This window comes from Barbus barbus (genome assembly GCF_936440315.1).
Source record: "Barbus barbus genome assembly, chromosome: 16".
Lineage (NCBI taxonomy): Eukaryota > Metazoa > Chordata > Actinopteri > Cypriniformes > Cyprinidae > Barbus > Barbus barbus.
The window spans coordinates 29152527-29172194 of NC_136744.1; the positions used below are offsets into that span (position 1 = coordinate 29152527).

Sequence of the window (19668 nt, forward strand, 5' to 3'; positions counted from 1 at the left end):
TTAAAAATCACTTTAGTGTATTCATTACAAATGAAAACTACAAAAGCAGTTCAATCAAGAGCAGCGAGTGATTCCCTCTTTTCTTTTAATGCAGAATCAGAATCCAAGTCATAGTCAAAACAGGCCATGTTCAGATAAACAGGAGATATAGAATTTGATCTCAGAACAACAAACACTCAACAGATTTACTACACTCAGAATATCTCTCTCTGGCACGACAATCCACAGGACAACAGTCAATCAGAATTCTAGCAAAACACGACAGCACGAAGTCAGCGAGGTTCAAAGGCAGAAGACGAGTGTTTGGAGCGGTCCTTATATCTGGGTAAGGTGCATAGTGGGACCAATCACCACCTCCAGCTGGTTAACAGAGGCCACACCCATCTGGAACACAAACATGTCTACACACCAGGTGCCCGTTCTTCGTATGTCGCTTATTACATCTGAGATGATTTTAAAGATTCCAGATCTTCTAATCCTGAAAACTGATCTCTGGCTAATTTGGTTCCTCAAACGTATTTGCGTATTAGATTAAAATATCTGGATTAAGTTGTCTAAGATTACTGTGCGTTCTCGTGTTCCCCGGAAAGGGCAGATGTATCGATACTCGAAACCACGATCAGCAATGCAGCGATTGGCTGGCGGCAAAACAGCAACGTAATGACATCATATCATTAAAAAAGACATCTGACGAAAAACTTGACGACTTTCTGGACCTTTATAAGGAAACAGCCAAGAGAACAAAACTACATAAATGTTATAATAGATAAATGAAATGTGCATGTTTTTAATTTATTTGTGTTTTTTTACATGATTCCCAATTAGGCCTATTTATATTCATGATTTCTAGTATTTGTACAGGCTTTACATTTTTATTTCAATGTTGTAATTTGCACCTTTGAAGCAGATTTCTTAAGTGACAGCATTAATTAAAGTTTCTTAGAGATCATGTTATCTGCGCATCCTGCGCTCCATCAAGCCACTCCCATAATATCTGTCTCCACTCAAATTAATGCACAGCTCCGATTAACTGTATAGCATGTGTGTAAGACTCCAATACATTTATAAAGTAATTATTTCATCACTAATAATTCTTTCAGTAAGTAAAACTTGCTGTGTCTATAGTATTATAGACTACACAACATTGTTATATTATTTTCTAAATTATTATTTTAAATTGTCCCTGGACCAGTAGGGTACTCTTGTAATAAAGTAGCGGTGGCTGGGACATATTTTCAAGGATCAAGATGTAATCTAATCCTGTTTACATGAAATAAACCTGCTACCGAGCAGGTTCAAGCTTACGGACCTGTTGCTATGACAACAAATCCAGGATGAGCTTCGAAGAACCAAATGATCCAAGATCAAGCGAAATCGTCAACAATCAAATCCAGCTAACTGAGTTAGCGACGTATGAAGAACGGGCCCCAGAGCAGAGAGATCAAATATATACCAAAACAATTCAGAGACATCGAGTATCTCAAGGTCATAAAACAGACGGCCTATATATTAAGACAGGGGTGTCCAAACTCAGTCCTGGAGTGTCGGTGTCTTGCAGAGTATAGCTCCAACCCTAATTAAACACACCTGTAATTTTGCTCTGTGAATTATTAAAAATCGTGCGTTGTAAGTATTCTCTCCTTTGGATGTCGGTTTGATGATTTAGGGATCGTAGGTTATGAGAAGCATGGTGTATGTTACACATTTTGAAAGGAGAAACACTTGTGCCATGGGTTGAGGTGTGAGAATGTTCTCCTGTCTTTGGCCTGTGATTTGTCATGTGAGAATAGACAGGGTTAGGTGCAGCTGTTCCCCTCCGAGGAGCCGTGATGCCGAGAGAGGCGAGATGGGACCCTCTCCTTACACCGCTGTCCCACTGCTCTTCATTAAAACACCTCAGCGTGTCTGGGAATGGAACATGCAGATGATACCTCAACTTACTGTACATTGCACAATGTCATCCGTGTTTGACTGAGAAGGTTTCAGCGTCTGTCTGCTTATTTATTTTATTTTATTTTATTTTTTGCATGTCTGCACATCTGCATAGTCCTGACAGGATTGTGTTACCCATTCCTAAACTCTGGAAAGCAGCTGCTCCAACTCTTGCCATGCAGAAATTTGTTTCTTTCCTTTGACTACGCTGAATAATGAGCCGCAGCCTGTGGGTGAAAGCTGCGATTGTGTCCCGCACGTTCTCAGGCTTTCCAGCTATAGCGAATGAACCAATTACAGCTCAGATCAAATGACAATAAATCATGTTAGCCAGCTCGTTCTATTGGGAAATAGATAATTATCCGCTGTGCCGAGTCACCAAAGACCTATCAAGCAGAAGAGCTCAATTTCCTTCATTTGTGCAGGGATATATTTGACACCGATTAGTCTTGTGCATTTAACTATTTATTTTAAGTGTCATTTAAAGAGGAAACGAGTTTTGATGTGAAAATCAAAATTGACCCATTTAGCCACGTAAACTATTAGTTAATTCAAAACTAATAGCCAGATTTTAATTTATATAGTTATTCTTTGGCTACTGTTGTAGGTAATGCAGCTTTGCTAATATCTATGTTATAATTAACAGTAATTTAATGCTGGTTATGCAGCGGCAAATAACTGAAATAATGGCAGGTTTAAATAGGAGCTTTAGCATTTGTAATTGAATGCATAGCTTTTAAACTGAATGCATAACTTTAAACTGAATTAAATTGAGTGCATAACTTCAACACAACTTGAATGCATTGCTTCAAATTGAATTTAATTGAATGCAAAACTTTTATTTTTAATAAATGCAATGAGTAACTTGTCTTGAATGCATAACTGCATTTAATTCAGTGGAATGCATAACTTACTCTTAAGATAAATGTTGGTTTTAAATTATTTAATACAGAAACTGATTTTTTGACAGTCTGACATTCTCGACTTCAAACTAACAGTCAGAGTCCATTTAACCTTTCATAGCTGATCATCACCCCGTCATCGTCTCTAAAGGGATGTGGAAAGGACAGAGCTGTCAACATGTCTCTCCAGAGAGCCACTGTCCTCTTTCACACCTTACTTTCCATGATGCTTTTATCACCTAGGGAGAAGCATTGATTCCATTAACTTCCTCTCCCGTTTTCCCCTATTCGTGACCAAGATGCTGCATGATTGGGGATGCAAGATGTGACATGCATTAATGCATGAATGTTATTAATACTTTTTGGTAAGAATCATGGCTCAGCTCAATGCCTCCCGTTGGTGACAGAAACTGATGTGTCATAGTTGCATTTCAGACGGTTTAACGTTGTCATGACGGTTTTTTATTTTGTTAAAACTGAAACTATTTCTGAAAGATTTATCTCGTTGATTATCTTATTTCATTTCAAAATGTCATGTTACAGAAGTTGTAAATATCACAAAAATCATCAGACTATGTTTTGCCGTAGGTTTTTTTGTTTTTGTTTGTGTTGGACTTTATACTGTGGTAATCCTGTAGCTGTTTTGTCATGTACCATGGTGAAACAATCTATGAACATTTTATATATCTTGTATTTGTGTTTTTACTAATTTATAAGCCTTTTTAGATAAAAAAAACACCTGCTAAATCGATGCATGCACTACTGTTCAGAAGTTTGGGGTTGGTAATGTTTTTGAAAGTAGTCTCTTCTGATCACCAAGGCTGCATTTATTTGATCAAAATTACAGAATTAAAAATATATATTATTGTAATTTAAAATGAATGTTTTCTATTTGAATATTTTGTCAAATATAATTTATTCCTGTGATGTAAAGTTGAATTTTCAGCATCATAACTCCTTCAGAAATCATTCTACTATGCTGATTTGCAGCTCAAGAAGCATTTTCTGCTTATTATCAGTGTTGAAAACAGTTTTTAAGGATTCTTTGATAAAAAGAAAGTTCAAAAGAACAGCATTTAATTGAAATAGAAATCTTTTATGCATCCTTGAATGGATAAAAATATTAATTTCTTACTGACCCCAAACTGTAAACGCAATATACTCTATCTAAACAAGGAAATCATTCAGTACTACAATACATATGAAAGTACTATGGTATCCTCACAAAATCTGGTTGTAACTGGATTTTCCAGCAGGGTTCTGATAAAGTAGATTTTAGAGGTGTTGTTTTACTCTTCATCGCAGCTTTGAGTCGTTTAGAGAGGAGGAGATGAAGTGTCCCGTTGAGGGTGTTTGTTGTTCTTCTCTTCTGGCTTTGAGTTGGATTAGGGGCTTTTTGAGGAGAAGAACGGTTTCAGATCTGCTCCATCGTTCAGGTCGTGCCTGCTGCTGTAACTATAAATTAGGTTGTGTTTGCTTTTCATTCACACTAACTGAGCTGCTCAATCCCTGTTGATAATTTTGTTGGTTGTTCCATATTTTTGTGTTTTTATTTTAATGCTTTTCTCTTCTCCGTGACATGCTTTAGTACACTTTGTTCATCATGTTGCATAATTTTGGCCTCAGGTTTTCGACTTGATGTCCATATGTATGTTTTCTCTAAAGGGGCTTACTGAAAAGGATATCAAGAAGAAAGAGGTTAAGCTTCATCTATGGCAGGTTTTATTTGTGTTGTTAATCTCTGACGGACCCCTATGGTGCAGTGAAATCAGAGATTATGCATCATATATGACACTATTGTGTCTGTGAGGCTGTGTGACAATCCATGGAGATGGATCAGACCGCATCATTGCCATGTGGACATGACAGATGGCTAGAAGGATATTTTAACCTAAACTCTTCTTCATTATAACACCAGTTTAATTTTTAAGTTTAATAATTTAATTTTTTTTATTTTACATAATGAAGCCTATCACGAGCATAGCATATATTTTATTCCAAAATCAAAAGATAAAATAATTTATAAAGTATTTAAAATTAAGTTACTTTCAAATTAAATAATTGTCAGAGAGTCACTGCAGTCTCCACCAACGACATTCACCAGATCACCACCACCTATCAGCACTAATCAGCAGCACTATATCCCTGCACTCCTCCCATTCACTCACTGTCTGGTCTCAAACTTTCCATGTTGACTAACCTGACCCACTTACCCTTTGTCTACTTACCGGTTGCTCCAGTGTTCCTATCCCTGTTCTCCACCGTCTCCACGCTCCACTGTTACCTCTGGATCCCCTGGAAAAGGAAAAAGGACGTTCACGCTCAGATAAGCCCCTAGAGACATTCCCATTCCCGCCTGCTTACCTGGACATTCTGCTCATCTCATTCCCCTCTGCTGCTACTCAATAAACCTGTTGATTGTATTGCACTTACCTCTGTGTCCCGTGTCTGTCTGCTGACAATAATGTATTTTAAACGTTTATTTGTTTGTTTGTTTGGAACAGATGATCATTTGACCGTCAGTAGTCATAAAAATAATCAAATGCAAAAATCTTAATGGTCCAAAAATAAGCTTTTAATTAAATTTTAGTTTAGTTTGTTTTGTTTTATTTTAATATCATAAAGCCTATCACATTTTATTCTAAAATCAAGAGAAAATAATTTATATTTAAATAAGTTTTATAAGTATTTAAAATTAAATTACTACCAACTATATTTATTCATTAATTCTAAAATAAATGGTTTATGTATTTTATTAATATCATGAAGCCTATCTCAATAATGTCATATTTTATTCCAAAATCTAAAGAGAAAATCATTTATAAGTTACTATCAAATTACTTTTTTTATTTTTTTTTACGTTTATTTGTTCAGAAAAGATGATCATTTTATTTTAATTAATTTTATTTTAAACAATTTAAAGCCAAGTTACTATCGAATATTATTTATTTATGTGTTTGTTTGATTGATTTTTGTTTGTTGTGGATAATCCTAATAAATGGTTCTAAAATAGATGTAATTTTCTATGCAAAATATTCTTTTTGTGGAGTGAAATATGACCTGGATTGATTTCTTCCAGATTCATCCTTTTATTCATACAAATATAATTTGCTTTGCAGTAGTTTTGTGGAAAAATGATTTCAGGAATTGATAAATAGGAATCATTTATATTCATTTTGTACATTTAATCATCAAAATATGAAGGTGAATAGCTGTTTAATGTAAAGCATTACAGTGGTGGCCAAAATGATTAGAACACTAGTATTTTCAGCTAAAAATGGTTTTAAGTCAGTTATTTCTATCTTTTGCTGTAGTGTGTCAGTAGGAAATATCAGTTTACATTTCCAAATATTAATTGTAATAATCCAGTGAGATTTTTGTCTGACAGCAGCCAGTGCTCCACACAGAGATCTGATCTGATCATCATCAGGAATGACATGAAGAAACTGAGACAGACTAAATCCAGAAGAACTGGCAACGTCTCCAAGACGCTTCAAGAAACCTTCCTGCAAAGCCTCCTGAAAAACTATGCGCAGATGCACCGAGGGCAAAAGCTGCTTTAAACGCAAAGGATGCTCACACCAAATGTTGATTTAGTTTAGTTAACAGAAGTTAATTGATAAAGAATATCTGTTTATGACGTTATTTTTGACAGCATCCTCATTTTATGGCATTTTTACACAAGTGCCTAAAACTTTCAACAGCACTGTAGCTTTGCAGGTAGGTTTCTGGAAGCATCTTGGAGACGTTGGCACAGTTCTCATGTCTACATGTCAAAGAAAGCTCTGGTGTTGGTTAAGATAGATATAGAGCGTATCTCCTCAGCGTGAGCTCTCAGATAAGCAGCACTAGAGCGGCTGTGAAAGGCCCCACTCTCGCTCACTCTGTAGGGTATTCTTGGAAAGTGTTATCTGTCTAGAACCTGACCTCACATCTGTCCTGTCGTTAACCCTCAGAGCACCAGAACTACTTCGGCGTGGATGAGAACTTGGGTCCGGTGGCCATCAGCGTACGGAGAGAAAAGCTGGATGATGGGAAAGACAAGGAGGCGGCACAGTATAACTACCGCGTCACCTTCAGGACGAGTCAGGTACTTGATGAACTACTCAACAAATAATAATATATCAATAAACATTGAGAATTAATTGTGACTGAATTTGATTAATTTATCAGCCTATCATGTCATTCATTCATTTTAAAATTTATTGATTTACATCCCAAATTGCAATATATTATTTATATTAAAATATATCGATTAGTCCTTAGGAGGACTAATAGAAATCAGTGGCTAATAACTGTAATTAAATTACAGTGCAAAACTGTCACAATGCAAACATTTTAATGGTCCTAAGAACTTCATTCATTCATTCATTCTTCAATGGCATTTAATTTATGAACACAATCTTTATTATGTGAAAAATATAGTTACCTTTATGAGGTGAAATGTTTATTTGTTTGTTTATTGTTTGGAAAAATGGTTTGATTGTCATGAAAATAATGTCAAAATGCAAAAATAGTAATGGTCCTAAAATAACCTTCATTTTCTAAATATTAAAATTAATTAGTGCAGTCAAATGATTAATCGTGATTAATCACATCTAAATTACAGTTTTTAAGTACTATATTTATTATGTACTGTATATATAAATACACACACATACAGTATATATTTTGAAAATATTTATATGTATATACATTTATATTCTTATATTGTATATTACATATAAATAAACATATTTTTCTTAAATATATACATGCATGTGTTTGTATTTATATGTACATAATAAATATACACAGTACACACACTGTCACGGGTTGCTGGAGCAGGGAAGGAAGCAGCGATAAATCAAATAATGTCTTTTAATAATTCCACTCAAGGAGAACACAACCACTATAAACGACTTTAGACAGGACAGAGTACCAAGGACCAAAAGGAGCTAATAAACACAGGCTGATTAACAAAACAGGTGCATGGAATAATCAATCAAATTATCAAGAACAGGAAAATAACCACATAAGGAAACTCAGGAACAAGGACTCTGACACACATATTATGTAAACACAGACTTTTTATTTTGGATGCGATTAATCGTTTGACAGCACTAATATTAATATATATAATTTTTTAATATTTTTTATTTAGGATGGATGATCTTTAATGAGATTAATTTAAATAAAAATCATCATAATAGACCTAAAATGAGCTTCATCTTCTTTATGCAAAATATAATTTTACTTTTTCTTTTTTATGAGGTGAAATATTCTTCTTCTTATTATTTTTGAGGACAGTAGATGCAGATATTGTCAGCATCAGTTCCTCTCTCTCTCATCAAATGCATCGTCGCATTGAACCTTAGGCTTTGATCTTTAGCTTCTAATGGAGCTCCTTCACAATTAAACTGAATTATGAAGCCTAGACACTCACATGAATCAAAACCTCAGAATGAGATTTAAAGAGATGCTAGTGCTTCAAATCAGCATTCAGCATAAAAGCCTTTTACTTTATAAGTGAAGTGCTGATAAAAGGGTCAAGACTCAATTTCTTCCTTTCAGACAAGAGCATGCCCTCAAATCTCCAGAATGGAGAATTTCATTGGCAATGACTTAATATCCCAGTGGATCTATGTCTTTTTTTTTTTTAAGTATTGAGTTTTCTCATCGACTGACAGGATTTAGTACTTGAAGTCAAACACTGGACTGATATATTGACCAGACTTCTGAAATCGACTGCCTTGTCATGGGATTTTGATTGTTTGAGGCAGGAAAATGTCCTTGGTGTGTAATGCATGTGATGTTTAATTCCTGTCCAGCGTACTAACTGCGCTGCTCTCTCTTTCTCTCAGTTAACTACCCTGCGCGGGGCGATTCTGGAGGACGCTGTGCCCTCCACGGCGAGGCACGGGACGGCCCGCGGTCTCCCGCTGAAGGAGGTGCTGGAGTACGTGGTTCCCGAGCTGAACATCCAGTGCCTCCGACTGGCCATCAGCTCACCCAGAGTCCCGGAGCAGCTCCTCAAACTGGACGAGCAGGGGGTGTGTATAAAAGCATTCAAATCTGATTGGATGAGCCGCGCTTGATGCTGTTGTTAAGTAAACAATATTCCATTATGCATAGTAGGGCTGCACGTTTTGGGGAAAAAATCTAATAGTATTTTTTCTGATAAATACTGCCATTTAAAAAGAATTGCTGCTTGTTTGTAGAGCTGCACAATTATTCCAGAATTTGGTGAATATGTGAAGAGTTTATTTGCAAAAACTGATTTTTTTTAATTTTCCAAAATCATGTTTTTATTGTGTTATAATGTTTTTATTGTGTTAGTTAGCTAGTATTTATAAGTTATTTTTTACCTAATGAAAATAACCCAACTGCAGTTTGACTGAGGTTGATTGGAATGCACAATGAAAAAACATGATCTTTGAAAATTGTTAAAAATAGAGTAATCTGTTTTTGCATATTATGAACTCTTCATTTGCAGTAGTCAACATTTGAAGTGGATCAAAAAAAGTTGTCCTAAGACAAGAACGCATTTTGGTTTTAGGACAACTTTGATGAAAGGTTTTGGTCCACTTCAAATGTTGACTACTGTATTAATATGTCTATAAAATAATAATTTAAATTAATATTAAATAAGAATCAATAAAAATATAGATTATTATTATTATTAATACTATACTACAACTGCTACTACTAATAATATTAAATAAAACTACAATAATAAAATAAGAAATATTGCTATTTTGATATTTCACTGTAAAATAATCAGAGAGATTATTTAAGAAAATATAATAATAATAACAATTGCATTTTATATTGCATCTCTATTGTCTTAATTTCCTTATTTTCACGATTATGGTTTTTACATAGATTAATAGTGCAGCCCTAATGCATAATGCCTTTTTAATTTTATTATAGTGCTTTTGCTGATGTTTTTTAACAATAAGCAACATATATTGTTCTAATGTTCAGAGTAGTGGTCAGTCAATATGGGTTTTTCAATGACTGATTCTTTAACACTTTGATATGCTGTATACTTTGTTGGTAACAGGCATCATTTAGTCTGGCTTTAATGCAGCATTGTGTCTTTGCACTGAACTCACTGTGTAAAGATGCCTTAAGAATAAGTGAAGTAACTGTTTCTCACCACCCAAATATATCAGCGACACAACAGTGCAGGAAGTGTTCATGCAAATAATGCATGGTCATGTGACTAAAAATCACCATGCACTTGGTCTCAGAAACACGGTATGTCGAGCTGTTTTTCCCATTTCAACACGCTTTCAGATGGTCATCTGGTTTCTGAGAGAGAAAATCAGCCGATATCATGTAGAAATTAATTAGAAATTAATACTAGAAATTAATACTTTTGTTCAGCAAGGATTTAAATGTTACAAAAGGTTCTATTTTAAATAACTGCTGTTCTTTTGAACTTTCTATTCATCAAAGAATCCTGAAAAATAAAATCAATCAGGGTTTCCACAAAAATATGAAGCAGAACAACCGTTTTCAACATTGGTAATAATCAGAAATTTTATGAGCAACAAATCAGCATATTAGAATGATTTCTGAAGTGACACTGAAGACTGATGCTGAAAATTCAGCTTTACATCACAGGAATAAATTACATTTGTCAATATATTGTAATAGAAAACACTTATTTTAAATTGTAATAATATTTAGTAATTTTGCTGTTTTTACTGGAGTTTTAATCAAATAAATGCAGCCTTATCGAGCATAAGAGACTTCTTTCAAACATTATAGTCTTATCAATCCCAGACTTTTGAACACTTTGTGTCTCAGTATTTCCCTGTCACATGAATGTCAGACTGTGGATTCCCATCATCACGTGTGCTGTGAATCTTCTTGTTGGGTTTACTGTGGAGATCAAACGTCGTCTGAAAAATTCCCAGGGTGTTTAGTCTCACGTAAGAGACAAAAACAAAAAAATAACATTCCATTATTGCACTTAATGCACTTTATTGATCTCAGTTTCATGTTTTTCTGCAGGAGCGTGTAAGGGTTCGTCCCAAAAGACTTGTGTTTTAGTGTAGGCCCTGCGTGGGATCCCATCTGAGTCAGTCGAACAGGAAACTCCTGTGCGTTTAGTCATGCATGTTACAGCGAAGCAGGGCAGTCTGGGTAACGTGCGTTGAATTGCTATCAATTGGAACAGACTTGAAGTGTCTTATTTGTACTAGTGTTTATAATTTAACCATCAAGTTTTGGCACAAACCACTCAGATTTCCTGCAGACATTGACTGTAGTTATTTTGTGATTTTGTCGTGGCACTAAATTACACGCTTCACCTTTGTGGAGATAAACGGGGGTCTTCATTGCTGCCTCTGGGGGAAACAGGTGTGAAAAACAACATCTATGTCACATAAAGTGCTAATGACCAGTCTGCCACCCACACGTACAGAAGAGCGCCAGTCGCATTGCTTTACCTCAGGCTGCTGCGGCAGGGTTTGCTGCTCACTTGATGGTGACAGATAATGAGAAGTGAAGCCTTTCGTTCCATTTCCCGTCCCTTTCTTCTCTTCTACTCGCATGTGACCGTGATTCCTCGCCGGATGATAAGAATTAGTGGAGGCATAGCAGAAATTTGTTTGCTGAATGCAACAGTAGGGTTTTGGAAGTGAAGGTCTCGTTAGTTTTTCCATCCAACTTTAGCAACATTTTTAAGACACACCATAATATCTGATTATGATTTTATATATACACATACATACATAAGTACATATATACAGTGTATATATATATATATATATATATTAGGAATGTAACGGTTAACAAAATTCACGGTTTGGTTCGATGCGACACAGTGGTATCACGGTTCGGTACGTTTTCGATACGGGGGGCGGGGCAATTGGTTGCATCGCAATGTTGGAAATATTTCTGTTTTAAACCATGAATTCGAGCCAATGGATATCACACAAGGACGCGTTTGCGCCAGGGTTTGCACACGTGCAAACTTTGTGCAATATTTATGCCGGTGAACGTCTTAATCTCAGTCAATTCACTATTAGCAGAAAGTGAAAGCTTTCGGCATCTGAAGCCGCATATTTTCATATTTCTACTTCAACATGCTGATAACGGTATAGCAGCCTATAGTTGTTTTCATTTATTTCCTTTATATTTCTCTTGTGGCCCGTACATACTGAAAATGAGAAGAAACGTATTTTGTGTTAAACAGGTTGTTTTTGAAAGTCGGTGCTTGAAATAAAAGCTTTTTATTTCATTGATTTTTATTGATGACTGCAGTGTTCATATTTTAATTATAGGACTATAATTCATTGTAGGTAGCCTATAGCCTAACAGACCTGTTTTAAAAAACCTTTTTAAAAATATTTTAATTGAGGAGTAATTAGCCTAATCTTATCCTCGCAGCGCGTCAGTTATGCGTTAATTGTTCCTGTGCAAATTAATTGTACTTTTAATTTAATGATAAACGTAAATTCATAATAATAATAGTTTTAAAACAAATAAGATTGTAACAGGCCTACATTAATTGGAAGTGCCAAATCCTCTTAATATTGCCAATAATTGATGTTTTTGACAATATCTCTGGCTATCGTCAATACAAGATTATCATCTTTCGACGCACCCCAGCAAGAGGAGGTTATCACTGGTTGTCTGTGACGTCGCTTGGGCTGCGTTGTTGAGCGCAGTGGCACTGATATTTCACACACTTTAAGCTTTTATTTTCCAAACGTAACAGGATTAGTCCAACGAATATGTAAATATACCCTAATATGTAAATATATAAAGTGTATATATATATATATATATATATATATATATATATATATATATATATCATACATACATACACACACATATATATATATATATATATATATATATATATATATATATATATATATATATATATATATATATATATATATATATACACAGTGCCCTCCAAAAGTATTGGAACAGTAAAGACAAAATTGCTCTGTTGGCTGTGGAGTCTAGACATTTACAAATATGATGAATATGAGACAAAACTACAGAATGTCACATTTTATTATTAGCCGTTTCAACACATATATGTTTTACCAAATAAAAAGAACAGCACTTTTAGAGTTCATCCCACTCATTGATGTGAGCATACAGTGGTGTGAAAAAGTGTGTGCCCCCTTTCTGATTTTTTATTTTTTTTGCATGTTTGTCACAGTTTAATGTTTCAGATCATCAAACAAATTTAAATATTAATCAAAGATAACACAAGTAAACACAACATGCAGTTTTTGAATGAAGGGTTTCTTTTATGAAGGGAAAACATAATCCAAACCCACATGGCCCTGTGTGAAAAAGTGTTTGCCGCGCACAACCCCCCCCCCCCCCCCCCCCCCTCTTAAAACATAACTGTGGTTTATCACACCTGAGTTCAGTTTCTCTAGCCACACCCAGGCCTGATTACTGCCACACCTGTTCACAATCAAGAAATCACTTAAATAGGACCTGCCTGACGAAGTGAAGTAGACCAAAAGATCCTCAAAAGCTACACATCATGTTGAGATCCAAAGAAATTCAGGAACAAATGAGAAAGAAATTGAGATCTATCAGTCTGGAAAAGGTTATAAAGCCATTTCTAAAGCTTTGGGACTCCAGCGAACCACAGTGAGAGCCATTATCCACAAATGGAGAAAACATGGAACAGTGGTGAACCTTCCCAGAAGTGACCGGTCGACCAAAATTACCCCAAGAGCGCAGCGACGACTCATCCAAGAGGTCACAAAAGACCCCACAACAACATCTAAAGAACTGCAGGCCTCACTTGCCTCAGTTAAGGTCAGTGTTCATGACTCCACCATAAGAAAGAGACGGGGCAAAAATGGCCTGCATGGCAGAGCAAGACGAAAACCGCTGCGGAGCAAAAAGAACAAAGGCTCGTCTCAGTTTTGCCAGAAAACATCTTGATGATCCCCAAGACTTTTGGGAAAATACTCTGTGGACTGACGAGACAAAAGTTGAACTTTTTGGAAGGTGTGTGTCCCATTACATCTGGCGTAAAAGTAACACAGCATTTCAGAAAAGAACATCATAGCAACAGTCAAATATGGTGGTGGTAGTGTGATGGTCTGGGGCTGTTTTGCTGCTTCAGGACCTGGAAGACTTGCTGTGATAAATGAACCATGAATTCAGCTGTCTTTTTCACACAGGGCCATGTGGGTTTGGATTTCGTTTTCCCTTCATAATAAAAAACTTCATTTAAAAACTGCATGTTGTGTTTACTTGTGTTATCTTTGATTAATATTTAAATTTGTTTGATGATCTGAAACATTAAAGTGTGACAAACATGCAAAAAATAAAAAATTAGGAAGGGGGCAAACACCTTTTCACACCACTGTAAGTATGCAGATCTCTTGCGCACAATCACAGCAGTGAGTCTGTGACCCATAGACATCTTGGTCTCATCCTTTGAAATGCTTTTCCCAGCCTTTAATGCAACCAATTCCAATTGTTGCTTGTTTTGGGGAGTTTCTGCCATTACTCTCCTCTTCAGCTGGTGAAATTCATGTTCAATCAGATTTAAATCTGGAGATTGACTTGGGCAATCTAAGACTTTCCATTTATTTGCCCTTATAAATTCCTTGACTGAACCGGCAGGGTGTTTTGGGTCATTGTCCTGATGCAATATGAAGCACTTCCCAATGAATGTTGAACACTTGAACACAATTTTCTTGAATATTGGTAGGCAAGATGGATTTGTACCCTTCCAAATTCATTCTGCTACTGTCATCATACATGAAGTCATCAGTAAAGTTGAGAGGGCCTGTTCCAGAGACAGCCATGCATGCCCATGCCATGACACCACCTCCACCATGCTTTACAGATGAGGCTGTATGCTTGGGATCATTGCAGTTCCCTTTTTTCTCCACATTTTTGCTTTCCTATCACTTAGATAAAGGTTCATCTTTGTCTCATCGGTCCATAAACACAGTTCCAAAACTCTTCTGGCTCACCTTTGTGCTTTTTTGCAAACTCTAATCTTGGCTTTCTATTTTTGGTGCTGGTCAGAGGTTTGCATCTTGCTGTGTAGCATCTGTAATTCTGTGTCAAAGTCTCCTGAGGAGAGTAGATTGTCAGAGCATCACCCCAGCTTTCTGGAAGTTGCTGGTGATTTTACAGACACGTCTTTTAGGATTCATTTTCACAGCTTTTATGATTTGTCTGTCATCAGCTACTGTTGTTTTCTCAGCCGATCAGGTAGTTGTTGGTTGCTGGTGGTTTCCAAACTCTTGATTTCTCCATGCCCTTTGTTTTTGCTAGAGCTCTAACTGACTTCCTCTTTTCTTTTAGCATCCAAATTGCTTGCTTTTCTCTCAAAGTCAGCTCCCTCGTCTTCATCCTGGTTTGTGTGTCATCATCAAATGCAAGATTCAGAATACAGAAGTAATGGATATAACTGATACGACACATTCCCTGCTTTTAATATCTGAAGAATTAATGCAACAGGACACAGCTGATCACTTAGAAAGACCTGTGAGGCAACTGCTCCAATACTTATGCTCACATCAGATAGAGGGATGAACTCTAAAAGTGCTGAACTTCTTAGCTGGTAAAACATCTATGTGTTGAAACGGCTAATAATAAAATGTGACATTCTGTAGTTTTGTCTCATATTCATCTTTTAATCATATTTGTAAATGTCTTGACTCCACAGCCAACAGAGCAATTTAGTCTTTACTGTTCCAATACTTATGGAGGGCACTGTATATATGTGTGTGTGTATATATATATATATATATATATATATATATATATATATATATACACACTAGTCAAAAGTTTTTGAACAGTAAGTTTTTTAATGTTTTTAAAGAATTCTCTTCTGCTCACCAAAGTATTTGATACAAAAAAAATATATATATATATATTTATATATATATATATATATATATATATATATATATATATATATATATATATATATATATATATATATATATATATATATAATATTCTACAAATTTTATAATGTAATAATTTTTTATAATATATTTTATTTAGTTAAAATAGTTAAAAAATACTTTAAATGTTTAATATTTAAATATATTTAATAATTTTCCTACATTATCTACGTATCATATATAATTATTTAATATTTTATGTATAAAAAAAAATAAAATCTGTATTGCACATTTTTTCAAAGATTGCTTTTTGCAGTGCTTTAAGCTTTTAGCTTTTTTCCTTATTTTCAAATTCTTTTTTGCATCTCAGAGCTGGTTGGTTTGGTGTTCAGTGCTCTGAAAAAGTGCTTTTTTTAAATCCCTTTAGAGAAATGAATGGGGAAAATGCTTCCGGAAGCAGTCATCAGCTGCAGGTTGCTCACTGTTTTTAGCAGATGCTGTTTTCTGCAGTGTAGCGGTCAGCGCTGTGCAGGTAATATATGACTGTATGATGACAGCATGTTTACTGGTGCTCGAGTCTCAGAGTCGTGAGAAGAAGTCATTCCTGCCCCGAGGGCTGATGGGAGCAGTGATGTCAGGATGGCGTTATGTAAAGCACTCGACTCTCTGTCCCTCCATCACTAGCCTGTGTTTCTTCTGTCTTGTGGCGTATCATGTCATTCAGAGGTTTATCTGGGTCTGTGTTGAGCTCTCTGTGAGGAACAGACAGAAGAATGTCTTTCATAATCTTTATCCTCTCTGCTGTAGGTTTGATTAAAATATCAGGATGCAATAGAAAGTGTCGGTGCCAAAGATTTCATGCTCGGAAATAGGAGATTGTCTGTCTTTTTGGCATTTCTTGCTCTGTTTTAAACCCTAGTGAGCTGCCTTGTTGTCTACTATCTGCATATAGTTTGCTGGCTTTTAAGGTTTTTTTTATGTAAATATGCACTAGATTGATGTTTTTTTCCTTTGCAACACATCTCACTGCTTTTTAGGGTCTTGTCCCAATAGTGCAGTATTTTTAAGTTGGCATGTTGAGAAAAGAAAAGTTGCATTGTATTTTATTCAGGCATTGTAGGTGAATTGAGAAGAATTACTAGCCACAAATAATAATAGCATTTTCATGGCAGGTAAAATCCAATAGATTTTACTAGGAACTGGTGTTAGTTTGTTGCTAAGATAAAAACTTAATACTCTAACAAAGAAAATAAGAAAAATACAAAACATTAACTTATTCTGTAAAATAATGTATAAATATTATTAATAATATAAATATTATTATAAAGAAAAAACTGTATTGTATCAAAAGGTTTCAGTAAAGAGTAACATTTCAAGATTTGTTTGAGAAGTCATCACTTTTTTCACTGACCTGGTCACAATGAATTCTGGGATTGCCTTTTTAAATGAAGAATAAATGTGATGCTGCCTTAATATTTGGCCAAAATAAGACAAGTTGATTATGTGTCTGATCACATTCATTTTCCCAATGATTCCTAACAAATATTTAAAATATTAAATAATTATTTAAAATTAAAGTTAATATAATATTTGAAATGTATATTTAAATATTAAAAACAATATTAAATATTATAATATATAAAACATGTTGGTTCTTAATATTTAAATATAATATATGGTTAAAATATTATTGTAATTTTTATAAAATATTGATATAATAATAACTTATTATTTACCCTAATAAATATGTAAATATTTTTAAATACCGGTAATATAATAAAATATACATACATTAAAACAATTTAATAAATATTTTATATTTTTTTTAAATAAAAAAAAAGATAGATCGATAGATAGCTATACATATTAGGGCTGTCAAAATTAACACGTTAATAATGCATTAACGCAAATTCATTTTATCAGCATTAATTGTATTATTTTATTAAGATGTATTATGAATCAGGATTTCTGTGCAGATTAATATCTTGGAAGGGAGAGCTGGTTTAGTCTTAACTGGTCGTGTTTGAGTCACTATTTCATATTCATTCCGTTGTCTGACAACAGAAACAGTCAAATATATCAATGAAAAGAGTTTTATTGAGAATTTAGTTGCATCAAAATACAGTATGTGGGCACAGAGAGGCAAACAAATGTAATAATAAATAATAAAATGTACATTTTGCTTGTTCAGAAGAAGTGAGCTGCCCTGTCTGCAATAATGTAAACAGGTTTGTGTAAATAAACCTCTCAATGCAAAGAAAGAGAAGGAATGGGAACCTGGTGTTTCTATTTTTTCATGTGTCTAATAGACATGAACAAGTTCTTTTGAAAAACATCTATGACCTTTGAAACATGTCTAGTCTTCATGCTCTATGTTGACTGTGGTTTCACTAATAATAAACATGCATTTGCATAAAGCATCCATACTTGTCCATGCCCATGTTGATTAGAGAAAAACTTGAAAGGTATTGTGACGAGTCGGCTGCCTCCCCCCTGTCCATCATCACCACCCCGTCCCTTATTCGCCGCCCTTCACCAGGCTCCCGACGGGAGTGGGTGTGTGAGAGAGAGGAGGGGCGCTGAAACAGCCAGGGCTGGCGGCGTGTGATGAGGCGCACCTGACGTGAATGGAGCCTCATCACCGCCGCCGTTTAAACTCCGAGCGCGCCTCTCCTCGGGAGACCGGTCTCTTCCCCGTGCATGCACGCTGGTGTCCTCGTGGGTCCAGGAAAGGGAGCGTAGAGGGAACTACCTGCCGCCGCCAGAGACGCGAGCGGCCGGACCCGCAGTCCGGCCGACACTGCACCCGCGATACGGCCGTCGGGCAAGGACGCCGGGCCGTGGAATCCCGTCGAGCACCCGGGGATGAAGGAGTTGGACGAAGCCGCCACAGAAGCCGCCGTCACCCGCGCCCCGGGACCTCCAGACGGGAGCGCGTGCGGCCGCCGGACTCCGCCCCTTACCTGGACCCTTCCCTCCTGAACACTGCCCTCCTTCACGAGCCCCGCAGCACAACGAGGACACCAGATCCCTGTTTATTTTGGACACTTTTCCCCCTTTGGACACTTTATTTTAATATTTTGTTTAATAAAAACCTCTCCGAGGCTTGACGCCACGCCCACTGTGTCTGTCGTTGGCTCCTCCCGCCACAGTGGTGGAGAATGCGGGCAGGCGGAGCCTAGACAGCACAGTTGGGCAACATCTGATGACGTCATCCCCTCTCGCTCGCAAGAAGCCGTAGAGCCCGTACGGGGACGGAGGAAGGACGGGGACAGCCTCCCAGCCACCAATGGGGTAAGTGACATTCTGTCTATTTGTCATCATTACCCCGTGGTTGGTTGAGGCTGTCAACTAAAACCCGCTTTCTCTGTCCCGGCTCCGGCGCGGTGCGAGAGGGAGCGTTGCCCGGAGAGGAATCCCTGCCCCGCCCACTCCGACCGCTGGAGCCTGGTTGAGGAAGGTAGCACTCCTGCGTGGGCGGCGACCCTCGGACGGGGATGTCGCTTGGGGGGGGGAATGTGACGAGTCGGCTGCCTCCCCCCTGTCCATCATCACCACCCCGTCCCTTATTCGCCGCCCTTCACCAGGCTCCCGACGGGAGTGGGTGTGTGAGAGAGAGGAGGGGCGCTGAAACAGCCAGGGCTGGCGGCGTGTGATGAGGCGCACCTGACGTGAATGGAGCCTCATCACCGCCGCCGTTTAAACTCCGAGCGTGCCTCTCCTCGGGAGACCGGTCTCTTCCCCGTGCATGCACGCTGGTGTCCTCGTGGGTCCAGGAAAGGGAGCGTAGAGGGAACTACCTGCCGCCGCCAGAGACGCGAGCGGCCGGACCCGCAGTCCGGCCGACACTGCACCCGCGATACGGCCGTCGGGCAAGGACGCCGGGCCGTGGAATCCCGTCGAGCACCCGGGGATGAAGGAGTTGGACGAAGCCGCCACAGAAGCCGCCGTCACCCGCGCCCCGGGACCTCCAGACG

At 37.1% G+C, this 19668-nt stretch overlaps 1 protein-coding gene across 2 annotated transcripts in view; it reads left to right on the top strand.

The window, feature by feature from the left end:
* Positions 1–19668, top strand: part of LOC306882768 (signal-induced proliferation-associated 1-like protein 2) — a 156953-nt gene that overhangs the window by 58817 nt on the left and 78468 nt on the right. For both annotated transcript variants that reach the window (XM_079437641.1, XM_079437642.1), the window contains exons 3-4: positions 6791–6924; positions 8678–8866. In XM_079437641.1, coding sequence (XP_079293767.1) covers positions 6791–6924; positions 8678–8866 — 323 coding nt within the window. The remainder of the gene's footprint in view (positions 1–6790; positions 6925–8677; positions 8867–19668) is intronic.